We start from the raw sequence: 15,818 nt of genomic DNA on the forward strand, positions 1-15,818 counted from the left end.
TTAGCTTTCTGCACAGGCTAATCAGTTACAACACTATTAGCTTTCTGCACAGGCTTATCAGTTACAACACTATTAGCTTTCTGCACAGGCTAATCAGTTACAACACTATTAGCTTTCTGCACAGGCTAATCAGTTACAACACTATTAGCTTTCTGCACAGGCTAATCAGTTACAACACTATACACTTTCAAGGCAATTTTTGTTGGCAGGAAAGCTCTTTGTTAATAATATCCAGTTAAAGTGGAAAGTGCGGTCCCTGATTAGCCTGTGCAGACTTCACAGGCTAATCTGGGAAGACACTTTACGCACATACATTAAACCCTGTTTTCCCAAAATGAGGCTTAAAAATTTCCATCACAAATAGCTTGATTCACATACTTGCCATCTGGACTGAACTTGATGGCATGTATCGGTGAATGAAAGTGGTATGTGTGGAGTATCGTCTTGCTGACCAGGCTACACAGTAGGGCTTCACCGTCTGAAACAGGTGCAATAACTTCAAATAGCAGGTGTATAAGGGAAGCTTAAAATAGCAGGTGGATAATGGAAGCCTTAAATAACAGGTGGATACGGGACGCTTCAAATAGCAGGTGGATAAAGGAAGCTTGAAATAACAAGTGGATACAGGAAAATTATGTACAGAAAACAGTATGATAATGGAAGCTTCAAATAACAGATGGATTAAGTTTCAAATTGGATAAGGGAAAATTCAAAAGACATGTGGATTAGGGAAGCTTAAATACAGGAGGATAAGGCAAGCTTTAAATTACAGGTAGATTTGGGATTCTTTAAATAACAGGTGGATAAGGGAAAGTTTAAACAGGTGGATTTGTAAAGCTTCAAATCACATCTGTAAAAAGAGATTTTTCAAATAACAGGTGGATAAGGGAAGGTTAAAAAAAAAACAGGTGGATAGGGGAAGTTAAAAAAAAAACAGGTGGATAAAAGGAAGCTTCAAATAACAGGCTATAAGGGTAGCTTGTGTTTCATATGAATTGTATCTTTCAAATTTTAATAGGGCAGGTTTTTATTGTTCATTTCTCAATGAAGTAAGATAATAGAAAGAGGAAACTATTAAGACTAAATGTTTGGTCTAATTATGTAAAATCCCAATGTTCTTAATTGAATAAACAATGAAAACCATTTTACCTATCAAGTTAAAAAAAACACGTTTACACAAATTTAAACCGATAGAAGATGAATAACAAGCCACATACTGTTCATTAGTATTGTATAAATGGTTGTTCACAAACATGTTCCAAGATGCTCTTTTTTCAACCTGTAATGTAATTTTAGTTGGCATTTCACGTTTTGAACCAAATATCAAGAAACAACTCTTTAAAAGTGTTTGAAGACACAGACAGGACTGGTTTTGCACACAGTTCATACAGCATTTATATACAACTCCTTAGTAGCAGTTGCTACACATAAAGCCTACTTGACATAATTATATGACCCTGACCTTCAAGCAGGCACCATAGTTGGTGCATACAACATGTGGTGAAATAATGAAAAATATTACCAATACACCAAAAAAATAAAAAATGATTCTAACTTAAACATGATTTTTTATCACTAATAACATGTTAAACTATGGACAAACTCAACGTGTTCAACTGTGACCTGGACCATGAAGCAAAGGACATGGTTTTTTAACACAAAATATTGTCCAGATAATGATGATTTGTGCCAAATCATTTTGAAATCCCACATAGCCCCACAAAGTAATTGGTTATATGGGGAAACTCCAAGTGTCCACTGCTTAAAGCAAACAATATGGTTGTTAGGTTGTAGCATGAAACACGAAGTTTTCATATAATTATCATTTGTTCCAACTTATTTTGAAAATGTGATTTATCACAGCGCAGTAATGGGAGAGACACAAACATGTACTTTTACTATATACAAACAATGATTGAATATGCAAAAACTTAGTGTTCATTGTAATCTTGATCTTAACCTAGCCCCATCAATGTTACAACATGCAATCTTTTTATGATGGTCAACAGTGGTCTTTCAAAAAGTGAAAAGAAGTGGAAAACAAATATTTCTATTAATTTTTGGTCAGCAAATTGCATCTACAACTCAATCAACAACAAGGGCCTGAGTGAGCACATTTTATTTCTGGGTACTATTTACTTCACCCACAAAATCAGGTATATTGTTAAACCATTTATTGCAGTCACTTACTGGAGCAGATTAACCCTTCACCACTTAGATACGTATTTTGTCGCATTTGTAGTCCCTCAGTTAAAGTTAAATTAATTTAAAGACCTTTCTTACTAGGTTCAAGTTTTAAAGGCTTCAGTTCCAACCCTTAGATACTGATGAGAAGCAAACAGCATAAAACCTGAACAGACTGCGAATAAACATAGCACATAGCCATTTTCACTTTGGTTCTGAGTGGGAAGCTCTGTTGGCTATCAGATCAATATTGCAAAGGAGAGGGGCCTAGCTTATCGCTGACATCACATCATCAATTTTCCCGTTGGCAAGGCACAAACAAACTCGATTAAAATCATACTTCACAAAATAAGATTTTAAGTCTTCTGACTAATAATTACTAAGTAATTATTTATTTCAACAAGTAAGGTTTAAATTTAAAAACAAGGGCTGTTTGTAAAACATGCATGCCCCCCATATGGGCTGTCAGTTGTAGTGGCAGCCATTGTGTGAATACGTTTTTTGCCACTGTAACATTGACCTTTGACCTAGTGACCTGGATGAAAATCAAAATTGATAGGGGTCATCTGCCAGTCATGATCAATGTACCTATGAAGTTTCATGATCCTAGGCCTAATTATTCTCAAGTTATCATCAGGAAACCATTTTACTGTTTCGAGTCACTGTGACCTTGACCTTTCGCCTAGTGACCTGAAAATTGATAGGGGTCATCTGCCAGTCATTATCAATGTACCTATGAAGTTTCATGATCTTAGGCGTAAGCATTCTTGAGTTATCATCCGGAAACCATTTTACTATTTTGAGTCACAGTGACCTTGACCTTTGACCTAGTGATCTGAAAATCAATAGGGGTCATCTGCCAGTCATGATCAATATACCTATGAAGTTTCGTGATCCTAGGCCTAAGCATTCTTGAGTAATCATCTAGAAACCATTTTACTTTTTCGAGTCACTGTGACCTTGACCTTTGACCTAGTGACCTAAAAATCAATAGGGGTCATCTGCCAGGCATGATCAATATACCTATGAAGTATCATGATCCTAGGCCTAAGCGTTCTCATCCGGAAATCATCTGGTGGACGGACAGACCGATCGACCGACCGACATGTGCAAAACAATATACCCCCTCTTCTTCGAAGGTGGGCATAAAAATAATAGAACAAATATAATAAAAGAGCACATTGAAACATGTTATTTACTTTAATTCCAAAATGAGAATGACTTTTGGACAGTAAGCAAATGGGCCAAGTTTGTCTGGATTTATTTTGGAACAGTATAACACTATCAATCCAAAGTCATCATACATTTTATCATGAATAATTGGCAGACAGTGTAATACAATGTACCAACAAATAAGGTATTACTTGCAAGGAGGATTAGACAATCTTCCATGAACATGTTATTTTTATGTTGTGACTCAGTGTGTGTTTTTTTTCAAATTGGGTCCGCAAAATTGGCCCCATTTCTAATGGCAAAAAGTATATATTTTTCCCAAATGGAACCTAAAAATTCCCAATGAAATGTTTCATTTTTTTTTTTTTTTTTTAGATCTCTTCCTCTCTCAAATTAAAAGCATTTTTAGCAAAACAACACTAATTTCCCAATTTTAGTCAAAACGCCGCAAATTTTCTCAATCCAAAGGGACCCCATTTCCAAAATGTTGAAAAATTCGCCATAACATATATGTCAAACATTTTTGTGACGAACAAAACAAAGAAAAATTCAGACAGCAATTTAAAAATCCTCTTAATATGATAATCCTTTGTGACAATTTCTTTTCAATATCCAATCATGTACAAAAAAGTTATGGCCCTAACACAAAATGTCCTACAAAAACTAAAGAGCAAACACACATACAGTAACACTATATGCCCTTTTGCAATAATCATGACAGGGACAAAAACTTCAAAGAAGTAGAAATTTCAATTGAATGTGGCTGCGCTTATCCAAGTGGAAAACATGACCCTGTGATATTACAAATTACCATTGAAATGGTGTAATCTGATAATAAAGCCGTTGAGCCAAAAACAGGTTTGTATATCACATCGGTGACTTATTCTTTGACAGTTAAATTACAAGCAGCGTTTTTTTCACCATGTTTGGAATGGGGCTGGGTCCATTTGAATTGGGAAAAGACCCTGCGTTTTGACTTAAATTGGGAAATTGATGCTCTTGTTGTTTTGCTAACAAATGTTTCAAATTTATAATAAAAGTGTTTTCAATATTATATTTACTAACGTTCAACTTATAGAGCTGGATGGGAACAAAATGTTGTGATGTAAAAAATTTTTTTTTGATACATTCAATTGGCAATTTTTAGGTCGTGTTTGTGTTATCTAACATATGTTTTCATCAGTCAACATAATTTAATAAACATTATAAGAAACACTCAAGAAAATGCTTAGACCTCACTCATTTGTCAAAGATTCACGTGCACCCATGTAGACACATGTAGATCTGCACATGTGTGATCAGTCACTTTTGCCTTTGATTATCAAAACAATATTTCAAAGTCTTAATAAAAATTCGAGTCTCTTTCAGAGAAAACTGGGTTTCGTGCATGTGCATAAAGCGTCAATGTTCGACCCAATTCCCAATGGTGAAAAGTATATATTTTTCCCAAATGGGACAGAAAAATTCCCAATTGAAGATTTCCAACATTTCAACATTTTGTTCATCTCCCATTCAGCTCTATAAGTGGAACCTAGGTAAATATAAGTCTGAAAACATTTTTAATCTCCATTTTGAACCATTTGTTAGCAGAAAAACAACAAAACTTATTTTCCAAGTTTAGTCGTTACATTGTGATTTTTTATCAATCCAAAGAACCTGGCCCCATTCCCAAAATAGTGAAAAAACGCACTGAACTGAGATATTATTTTGAAACTTACCTTCACTGACTACCATGAATGTGTAGCCATCTGGTGCCAGGCTTACCTTCAATTACTACAATGAATGTGTATATGTCTGGTGCCTACTTACCTTCACTGACTACAATGAATGTGTAGCCATCTTGTGCCAGGCTTACCTTCACTGACTACCATGAATGTGTAGCCATCTGGTGCCAGGCTTACCTTCAATTACTACAATAAATGAATATATGTCTGGTGCCAGGCTTACCTTCAATGACTACAATGAACGTGTAGCCATCAGGTGACAGGGGGATGCAGGTAAATGTATTATATGTCTGGTGCCAGGCTTACCTTCAGTCACTACAATGAATGGGTAGCCATCTGGTGCCAGGCTTACCTTCAATGACTACAATGAATGTGTAGCCATCTGGTGCCAGGCTTACCTTCAATGACTACAATGAATGTGTAGCCATCAGGTGACAGGCTTACCTTCAATTACTACAATGAATGTACATATGTCTGGTGCCAGGCTTACCTTCACCACAGGTATTGGGCGCGTGGCCAAGTCATTTTGACCACACACAAAAATATAATAATAATTAAAAAAAATTGATATAATATATATATATATATACAAGGTAGGTATCTCTTGACACAGGAAAATCACCTACATCAACATTTTTAAACCATAAAGTGCCTAAATGGCGGTCGATTTTCGTAAACTATGCACCATTTTGTTGGGAAAGGTTGCCTCATGACAAAAATGACAAGAAAACATTTCTCGAACTCGTAGAAATGCTAGGTCGGCTCCGATCTGACCGAACGTTCAGTGCCGATTTAACAAGAGTAAAACTATCGAAATACGCCAGCTACCGAACATAATCCGCATTAGTACAATAAAACAAATACAAGTTTATCAACCAGGGCTTTTTTCCTTCTTTGCGATTGGCCGTGGACGGACATTTCACAATTTTGACACGGCCAATTCACAAACCTGACATGTCCGTGAATATTTACAAATTCAGCCGTTTTAAATCGTGAAAAACAGACTTTTTGTGCTCAAAACTGTCAAAAACGGCCATTTCAGAACAAAAATATAAGTTTCATAACCGAACACGCACAAAAATTGTCGACTCGCGTTACCGATGTTTGCTTGTTTTAATCGATTTTAAAGTGTTGTGTCACCGGTGAAACCGGCGTAAATAGTAAAAGCTCTGCCTAGCAACGTCACTATAAAAAAAAATGGCGACGCTGAATGCTCGTTACTTGTAACACGAAGAAAATAAAAAAAACGCAAAATAATCCCGATTTATTGAAATTTGGGATAGCAGTGAAGAAACAAAAGCTTTCTACAGAAGGGTAAGTTTTGAAACATGCACATTGATAACATTATAAGGAACGTTATTTGATAAAAGTGAAAGCATCTGCTGCGGCTTATGTATTGACTATTGATGGAAGCTAGTCAAAACGGCCCCTAGTCAAAGCATCCTCTAGTATTGATGACCGAGACTTGTTATTCGTATCTGTTTACGATTGTAAATCTTGGTTAAAGTAATAATGTGGTCCCTTCATATATATTTTTTTAATTTAAATGCATATTCATGACGCATATTCATGATTTAAACTTTGTATGTAGTCTATTTACTGCTTCGTGAAAAAATTTGAAAAATAAAATAACTTGTTTACATTTCTTACAAAAGTACTGTTGTTCAATGTATACCTAATGTTTCAGATCAAATGACAACCTCCCAGGGAGATCATCATGCACTGGCGAGGGTCAGGCTCACAGAACATGAAAATTATCATGAAGAAGGAATTTTTCCTCTTCATATATTCAGAGAATTATTGACATTTTCAAGAGTAAAAAGAACTGAGTTCTTAAGCTGTAAAATCCAGAACATGTCTGAGTTATGTGCCCTTGAACTGTTCTATGTTTATAAATGTTATTCCTGTGGTAAAGAAGTGTTGGGACCAGGTATTTTAGTTTCATTTGGTACATGAATGTTTTGCAAATCAGATATATGTATATGTGTTGTTATTGTATCAAATACAGTATTCATAGAAGGAAAACATGCCTTTATTGCATTATTTAAGGAAATTTTGATAATATTCAAGTGTTAAACATGCTTGAACTATACTAATGCATTGAACTTTGAATTTCACAATTTTAAGAAGTTCGCGACTCGTTTTGTCACAATTTTAAGAAGTTCGCGACTCAATTTTTCACAATTTTGACAAGTTCGTGACTCATTTTTTCACAAAGTGAGGGGCCAGGGCCGCTTCACAAAGTCAGGAAAAAAAGCCCTGTCAACTTACAACACAGACTTGTCTTTTTGTTCACACCAAACACTAATATAATCGTTATGTTTGAATGTTTATGTCAATCATGTACAATGATCCGGGTCATGGCAGGCGCTTGCAAAACGTCCTTCACCTTACGCAATTTATCCAACGATAGTGTCTGATCGACATGGAGCTCAGGACTCAAAATTGCCGATAAACAATTCCCAATTTACAACGATTTCGACGGTATAACGCAAACAAAAGGACGAATCTGTGTCGTAAGTTGATAAACTCGTATTTTTTTATTGCATTAATGCGCATTATGTTCGGTAGCTGGTGTATTTCGATAGATTTTACTCTTGTAAAATCGGCACTGAACGTTCGGTCAGATCGAAGCCGACCTAGCATTTCTACATTTCTTCTTGTAGTTTATGTTGGCAAGTAGCCGTTTTGGGTCATTTTTCGTCACGAGGCAATCTTTCCAAACAAAATGGTACATAGTTTACGAAAATTGACCGCCATTTAGGCACTTAATGGCTTACAAATGTTGATGAAGTTGATTTTCCTATGTTAAGAGATACCTACCTTGTATATATATATTTAATCAGAATAAAAAAAAATTTTTTTTGGTCAAAATGACTTGGCCACGCGCCCAATACCTGTGACCTTCACTGACTACAATGAATGTGTAGCCATCTGGTGCCAGGCTTACCTTCAATGACTTCAATGAACGTGTAGTCATCTGGTGCCAGGCTTACCTTCACTGACTACAATGAATGGGTAGCTGTCTGGTGCCAGGCTTACCTTCAATGACTGCAATGAATGCATATATGTGTGGTGCCAGGCTTACCTTCACTGACTACTATGAATGTGTAGCCATCAGGTGATAGGGCGATGCAGGTTATGTTCATACGAGCCTCTATTGGAAGGGTCTCTGACTTGTTGCTGAGGAAATAGAGAAATAATTTAGCCTTGTTCTGGGAAAATTGGGCTGTATGCATGTTCTTAAAATGTCATTCTGGACTGCACAGGCTAATGAGGGATGACAATTTCCTCTTGAATGCATCTTGAAGTCTCATCTAAACATAATTCAAGTCTGGGCAGAAAGTGTAGTTAATGATACTGAACAGGGTAATCTAGGATAACACTTAATGCCAATGCATAAGCCCAGTTTATTCTGTAGACAGTGCTTGCAAAAGGTGAAAAGATGAAGTACATATTTATATTTATTTATTTTTTTGAATCTGGGTAAAAGACAAGTATTAAGTATGATGTTTTCAGCAGCAACGATTCTCTACTACATGATGTTTGAGACCAAATTGAATTAAGCCTTAGCTAAATTGTTGCAGCTCTTTTAATGTAATTGTTGATCATAAATCACAACAAATAATAAAATTATAAATACATGCGTTATTATTGTCACAGCGTGAGACAATTATGCTAAATATAGTCTCCACTATATTTTGATGATAAATCACAACATATAATAATATATAATATAATATACAATTAATTGCATGAATGTCTTATGGAAAATATACTTTGAATCACAATCAATAATTTGTGGCATATCTGCTTATTTAAACACAGTCTTAATAGGTCAAATCCTTACAAGTTGATCGTTTCTAAATTGAACTTACTTCTTCAAATCGAACACAGTGACCCTGTTGCCCACCGGGCTCATGACACTGTTGCCATCTGGAGTGAACAGCAGGTTCCCCTTCTTATACACTGACCCCAGCAAATTAGAAAACTGAAAAGCATGACATGCAATTCATGTCATAGTAGGTTGTGACAACTTAAAAATCAACAAGCAGTGGGGGGGTTTCTTAATGGCATTTTTTTTCTCCAAACAATCTTACCAAAGTTTCCGTAAAAAGATGCCAAAGATTTCCAATAAACTCAATAATTGGTTGAGTTAATTATAATTCCATAGCACTAAATAATATAAATTGAATAATGATGTCAAACATGCACTTATGAATGATTGCAATACTATTATTTATATTCAAATTAATGTTTATATGAATGTTTTGTTTTTCCCAATTGTATGTTAAATTACGCTATTTTTCCAAATCTTAAAGGCACGGGCTGTATGATATAAAGCAAACAAAACAATAGTGCCAAACTGTCACAAGATACGCCCGTTCGAAGGTTTTGGACAACTTGAACTTGACCTATATATCATCTAGACACAACTTCAGACCAAAATTGGTGAAGATCGGATGAAAACTACTTCAATTAGAGAGCGGACACCATGCTAAATGCTTGAAATGCACTAAGTGACCCCGTGACCAAGGCATTACCCATATTCGAAATTGACCTAGATATTTTCTAGATACCACTTCTGACCAAGTTTGGTGAAGATCGGATGAAAACTACTTCAATTAGAGAGCAGACACCATGCTTAATCCTTGAAATGCACTAAGTGACTCCGTGACCTACTTGTTTTTTGACCCGGCATGACCCATATCCGAACTTGACCTAGATATTGTCTATACACAACTTCTGAACAAGTTTGGTAAAGATCGGATGAAAACTATTTGAATTAAAGAGCGGACAATGCTGTGGATGCCGCCTGCCTGTTGCTCGCCCGCTAATGGTGAAACTATAATACGTTCCGTTTTTAAAAACGGGCGTATAAAAATCACTGACAATTGTGCACAATAAACGCCTTTTTAGAGGTAAAGAATGAACAAAGTCACAATCTATTACTTATATCCAAATGTTGACCTTGACCATGGGACAAGGTTTGTGTGTCAGCCACAGGTTATTTTTTTACCATTTTGGGAATGTCGGGACCAGGTCCCTTTGAATTGGGAAAATTCAAGGCGTTTTGACTGAAATTGAAAAAATAGTGTTGTTGCTGTTTATCTAAATAATGCTTCAATTTAGAATAAAAGTGTTTTTCAATATTATTTTTAATAAGGTTGAACTGATATTGCTTGATGGGAGATGAACACAAATTTGAAATCTATCCAAAAAATATATAATTTCTTTTTTTTGTTTTTGAAACCTTCAATTGAGAATTTTTAGGAGCCTTTTGGGAAAAATATATACTTTTTTTAATTGGGAATTGGGCCGAATACAGGACCCGATTTTTTACGAAGAAAACAACACTGAGCCATTTGGTCTAAGAATGCTGAAAACTTCAGGCAATTTATCTGAAAATCATCGTTATTCTCAATATTTTGTTTTGACCTTTCATATTGAATTATGACTTAAACATTGAAGTTTTGGTGATTCACACAACACTACATAATGTAAAAAGAAGCCCCTCATAAAGCCATGTCATTTGTGTTAAGGTTGGATTTCTTATTATAACCTTTGACCTTTGACTAAAATTTTAACTTTGGATTGGTTTAAGCTAGCTAAAGAAACTTCAGCGTTCAGTTAATATAGTATAGACAGACCTGTACGCTGAAGCTAACCCCGTATCGAAAGTCAACCAGAGTCGTAACATATTTATGTCACGCTATAAATCAAAGAAAGCTCATTTTCTTGGATACATTTCTACATATATTGGTGAATGAATATAAATTACTGCATCGAGGAATATTTTAAGGTTCAAATGTTTCTAATGCATCTTACAATAGATGAAAATAACTCTCATCAGTCTGAAATTCACAATTTTGACGCCATTGTCGCTTTGTCACGTGACGAGTTTTCATTTGGATACTTTCGGATCGACCTTGACATTTTATGCTGAAATTGTAAACATTACTTTCGTTTTCTGAAATCTGTTATTTGTGATTAACAACTTACGTCTGGTGGATTATTAAGAATGATTTCATTGTGAATCAGGTAGTTTTATATAATATTTACTTTGACTTTGTATTGACACTACAATTTGTTTACAAAATAATCCAGAATAATTAAAATACCGGGAAATGTCATTCTGAATTTGAAAACACTTGAGCACATGGTTTGTTACTAAAAATAGAAATAACGTCATATGACCGTGAAATCTCGGGAGATTCGCATTTCAAGAAAGTCAGTCACATCGCTGTTTTTCTCGATATGTAAGAGCAGAATAGATACATTTTAAATGTTTAAGATAGTATTTTGTGAAAGAATATATCAGTTAAATGTGAAAAATGTCAATCTTTCCAATCAAGTGGTTGATTTGGGCCAACAACTGCATTTAAAAGCTGTTTTGGACCGGTCTTTGTTAACTGTCAACTTTTCGGGAATTTCTGGTTGACTTTCCTAATGGGGTTGGTCCATAACTATAAAGTCTCGCCAGTCAAAAATCATAAAAAGCGACATTTAAAGTTATGGTAGCCAGAACTAGGTTTAAGCATGTAAAAATACCGCTCTTATTGACCTTTAAATGTTACCTTGACCTTGGACCTATAGACCAGACTAGGTTGATTCTAAAGGAATGGATTGAACTGTAAGAAAGAAGGATATGTCCACATGACTTAATGTTTACTTGCATAGCCCCAAAAGATCGTTTCAGATGTGTAACAAATTGCAAGGGGATATCCTATACTTGTATTTAATAATTTAAAGTGCAAAATGTGTTTGGCTGTACTTTCAATGCTTTTAATATTGTACAAAGATATTGTTAAACTATCTCAATCAATGCTAATGGCATATGATTTATCTAATCTCAATCTCGATCGATTTTACAAGCACAAACATCGCGAAAATACATGATTTTATTCCATCCGTATTTTATTTCGAATTTTGTTAAGACGTTTCTACCTTATATGCAAACTTCATTCTTATGTTAATTTGTGGAAAGGGCAGAGTTAAGTTTGCAACAAATATATAGTATTGTCAGGCACTTAATTAGTTTCACGTGTATCTGTTTTCATTTTCACCGGAAGGCAAACATCGACCAAATGTTTTCAAGAGCCTAAACAATAGGTTACACAAAACTATTCATTTTAATTTAAAGACGACACATTAATACTAAAAAAAACTAAGTAGATGTACTTCTTAGAAAGCGGTTTTTTATATTATCGCAATCAATAGGCAAATTCTCAAATAGTGCAATAAATAAGACAGGGTACTGATCTACCACAGTAACTTTACTTTCGATGGGAGAGTACTATATTCTACTAACGGGAATTTCCTACGCTCGATCATAATTAAATGTTAAAATAGATATTGCCATTGTTAATTTTACTACACAAATGCATGTACAGGTATGTATTATACATAGTAAATGCCATAGCGTGTAAAATAAAGTGAATTTGAAGAGAGATGTTCGACGCCTAATGTTAAGTGTAATTCTTAACTGTTATCATCATTATTAGTATTATCACTAGTATTACCATGAGTAATATCGTTGATGTTGTTGTTGTTGTCACTATTATTAGTAGTATTTTTCTGATTAATTCTGGCGTTGTTAATCAATAATCCATTTTTTGTAAATGGAGCGTATCCACATACAAGTATTTAACTAGTAATTAATCGTTAACTATTAATTGTTGTTGTTGTTGTTGTTATTATTATTTGAAGTATTATTGCTGTTGTTGATCATTAATCCTACTTCTGTAAATGGAGCGAATTCACAGAAGTACCTATTAATTATTTAACACCTACTGGTTCAAATCCTAATTTTTTTATTTCTTTACAGACAATATATTGTTTAAATAACCATTATGTTACTGACCCTCTACTTGAGATTCTTCACATAACAACCACTTTCCCACATGATCGTCTATGATTTATCGTATATACTACTGTTTTTTTTTAATATTTGTTCAATTCTCTGATAAATAAGCTCACATTTTATTACAAAATGTCACTGTTTAGTAACCTGTGAAAACGAATAAAGTACCGTTCTGTTCTGTTCTGTTCACAGTCGATTACCACTGTAGAATACGATCTTATATTCAATCGGGCATCATATTCACATTTTGAGAAACAGTTTGGACATGGGATTTACTAGTTTCCGACTTTTGAAAATTACGTACAAAGAAACATATGTGGAAGCATGCATTTTTAAGAAGAACATACGCAAAAATGATTACCAAATCGAACCATTAAAAAAATAAATCCTAGGGTGCTTGTACTCACCCCTACCCCGGGCCATCCACGAAAATATCTGACTTGACGATTTGAGCCTTTTCCGTCTCTGGAAACGGCAACAAAAGTGCACGGAAACACAAAAATATATATTTGTTGAAGGATGGCTTAACAATGTTGTATTGATGTGTATACGGCACTTGTGGCATTGTCATAAAGGTGTTCTATGACTCTCATCAGGTTGGCGTTGATGTTGTATTGCCTCATGGTAGCCCACAGTGCTGCATGCCATACCCTGTCGAAAGCCTTCTTAAAGTCGAAGACGTGGTAGAGGTCCTGTTGGTGTTGCAGGTACCTCTCGCACAGTATCCTGAGGTTGAAGATCTCCGTTGTACTGCGCCCTTGTCTGAAGTCTGCCTGTTCTTCAGCGATTATCTTCTCTGCTTGTGGCTTCAATATGTTCAGTAAGATCTTCAGCATAACTTTCTTCGGGTGACTGATGAGGCTGATAGTTCTGTAGTTCTGACATAAGTAAGTTGCCTTTCTTGGGGAGGGTGATGATGAGGGACTGCGTCCACGGTGTGGGCCATTCCCCCGTCTACCAGATATTTTTGCAGATGGTCAGTAAAGCACTGATCATCTCTTCCTCTCCCCCTGCCTTTACCAGCTCTCCTGGAATATTGTCCATTCCTGCTGACTTCCCATTCTTCAGCGATTTAATTGCTGCTTCCACTTCTACACGAAGGATGGGGTGGTCGTCGTTGTTGGTTGCTGAGTCATGGACACTAACAGCTGACTTGAAGAAAAGGATACAGGCCATGGAAATTAGATGCTTTCGACGACTCCTCTGCATCTCCTACAAGGACCGCATCACTAACGAGGAAGTCCGAAACAGAATCAGGCAAGCCATCGGGTCCCATGAAGAACTTCTGACCACTGTGAAAAGACGCAAACTAAAGTGGTATGGGCACGTCTCACGATCGTCAAGGCTTGCCAAGACTGTGTTTCAAGGCACAATAAAAGGAGAGAGGAGGAGAGGCAGACAAATGAAAAGATGGGAGGACAACGTCTCAGAGTGGACAGGGATGAGGCTCAGCGAAGCCTTAAGACAGTCCGAGAGGCGAGAGGAATGGAGAGAACTGGTTGCCAGATCATCTGTGGTGCCCCAATGGTCGTTCAGACTACGGCACAATGTTGTAGAAGCATTTAGGAACAGAAACGATCCTGTAACAATGCATTTATTGAAAAGATGATGCTGACCATTGATAAAAACAACAACAACAACAACAACAACAACAACAAAACATTCGAATACTGTTTTTTACGGAAAATTTATAGCGACCGTTAACATATACATAGATCAACACGGAACATATGTATTTATATCCCTTACTAAAAATGAGTTGTACATGTAACAGCATAGTTTGTGCAGCAACGTTTTATTTTCGGTACTGTTGTTAGTAATTCAATAAACTTGTGCTTGTTAGGTCTATGTCTGTAATAAAATGGTATATACTGAGATCTTAATTCAAAGTGAAATTCATCTTCTATTATATTACACACATTACACTTTCTTTCGCCTATAGGAACGGGGAAAGGTTTGGTCCATCTTCTATTTTATACATACCTTTGAATTGTTAAACCAGAACTCCAAATCCACACTCAGCTTCTCAGTATTCACATAACTTTTAAAAGAAAGTATAAATATCTTCAGAAAATCATGAGTCAAATTAATTAGCAATTAAATAAAATGTTTCTCATTTTTGTTATCATTAAGCTTTTTTATAGTTGGATACAAACCATAGCACCAGAATTGCTACTTTCCGATACACAAAAACATATGTTCACATGTGGCGGAACCACGATCGAAAATATATGTTTTATATACATGATCGAAATAATAATACAAACTTTCACTGAAATCAGTGTGTTTTTTTAAATACCGGTAGTTCATGTTCTTCAAGGGCAAGAGTTCGAGTACCGTGACGTCATGACATCTCTGTAGTTGGAAAATAGTGATACGTTTCTGAATCTCACATCTATTATTTTAAACAAAGTAGTAAAACATAAAAAACAAGCCAGAGTAAAATCATCAAACTTTTTAATTCACTTGTATAATCCACTCATAACACCGCTTCACTGCTACGTATTAAATTGTAAAATCCATCTGAAAATAGAGCATCGAGTAGTCACTAGAAGTGTAAGAGAATATGCCACTCAGAAATACCAACATGGTCGAACAGTTGACAGTGATGGCAACGAAGATTTGTCAACCTTTGGGGTTTTACTCCGTAGCCGACAATATTGAAAGGCTCGTTTTCCTTTACACTTTAGATCACTAAATTGTAATGAATAACAATAGTAAAACAAAAAAGAACACTTTTTCACTTGTATATGGAGATTTTAGGCGGGGCAGTGGCGGGGCGTAGTTAACGTACTCTAAGAGAGACTACTTAGTGCATTCATAATTTTACGAACTCGAAATGAGATGCACGAGGACTAAGTTTAAACTTAGTC

At 35.6% G+C, this 15,818-nt stretch overlaps 1 protein-coding gene across 4 annotated transcripts in view; it reads right to left on the reverse strand.

The window, feature by feature from the left end:
- LOC127863431 (periodic tryptophan protein 2 homolog) overlaps nucleotides 1–12,177 on the reverse strand; it is a 36,448-nt gene extending 24,271 nt beyond the window's left edge. Inside the window, exons 1-5 of one of the 4 annotated variants that reach the window (XM_052402959.1) lie at nucleotides 12,030–12,166; nucleotides 10,102–10,159; nucleotides 8,960–9,072; nucleotides 8,170–8,264; nucleotides 379–478 (exon numbers count right to left, since the gene is read on the reverse strand). In XM_052402959.1, the coding sequence (XP_052258919.1) occupies nucleotides 379–478; nucleotides 8,170–8,264; nucleotides 8,960–9,072; nucleotides 10,102–10,104 (311 nt within the window). In that variant the 5' untranslated portion in view covers nucleotides 10,105–10,159; nucleotides 12,030–12,166. Of the gene's footprint in view, nucleotides 1–378; nucleotides 479–8,169; nucleotides 8,265–8,959; nucleotides 9,073–10,101; nucleotides 10,160–10,910; nucleotides 11,006–11,659; nucleotides 11,776–12,029 lie in introns of those variants that run through there. The other 3 variants (XM_052402955.1, XM_052402956.1, XM_052402957.1) reach the window with 3 other exon arrangements.
- Between the last annotated feature and the right edge of the window lie 3,641 nt (nucleotides 12,178–15,818).

The sequence above is a fragment of the Dreissena polymorpha genome, unplaced genomic scaffold, assembly GCF_020536995.1.
Source record: "Dreissena polymorpha isolate Duluth1 unplaced genomic scaffold, UMN_Dpol_1.0 chrUn008, whole genome shotgun sequence".
Classification (NCBI taxonomy): Eukaryota; Metazoa; Mollusca; class Bivalvia; order Myida; family Dreissenidae; genus Dreissena; species Dreissena polymorpha.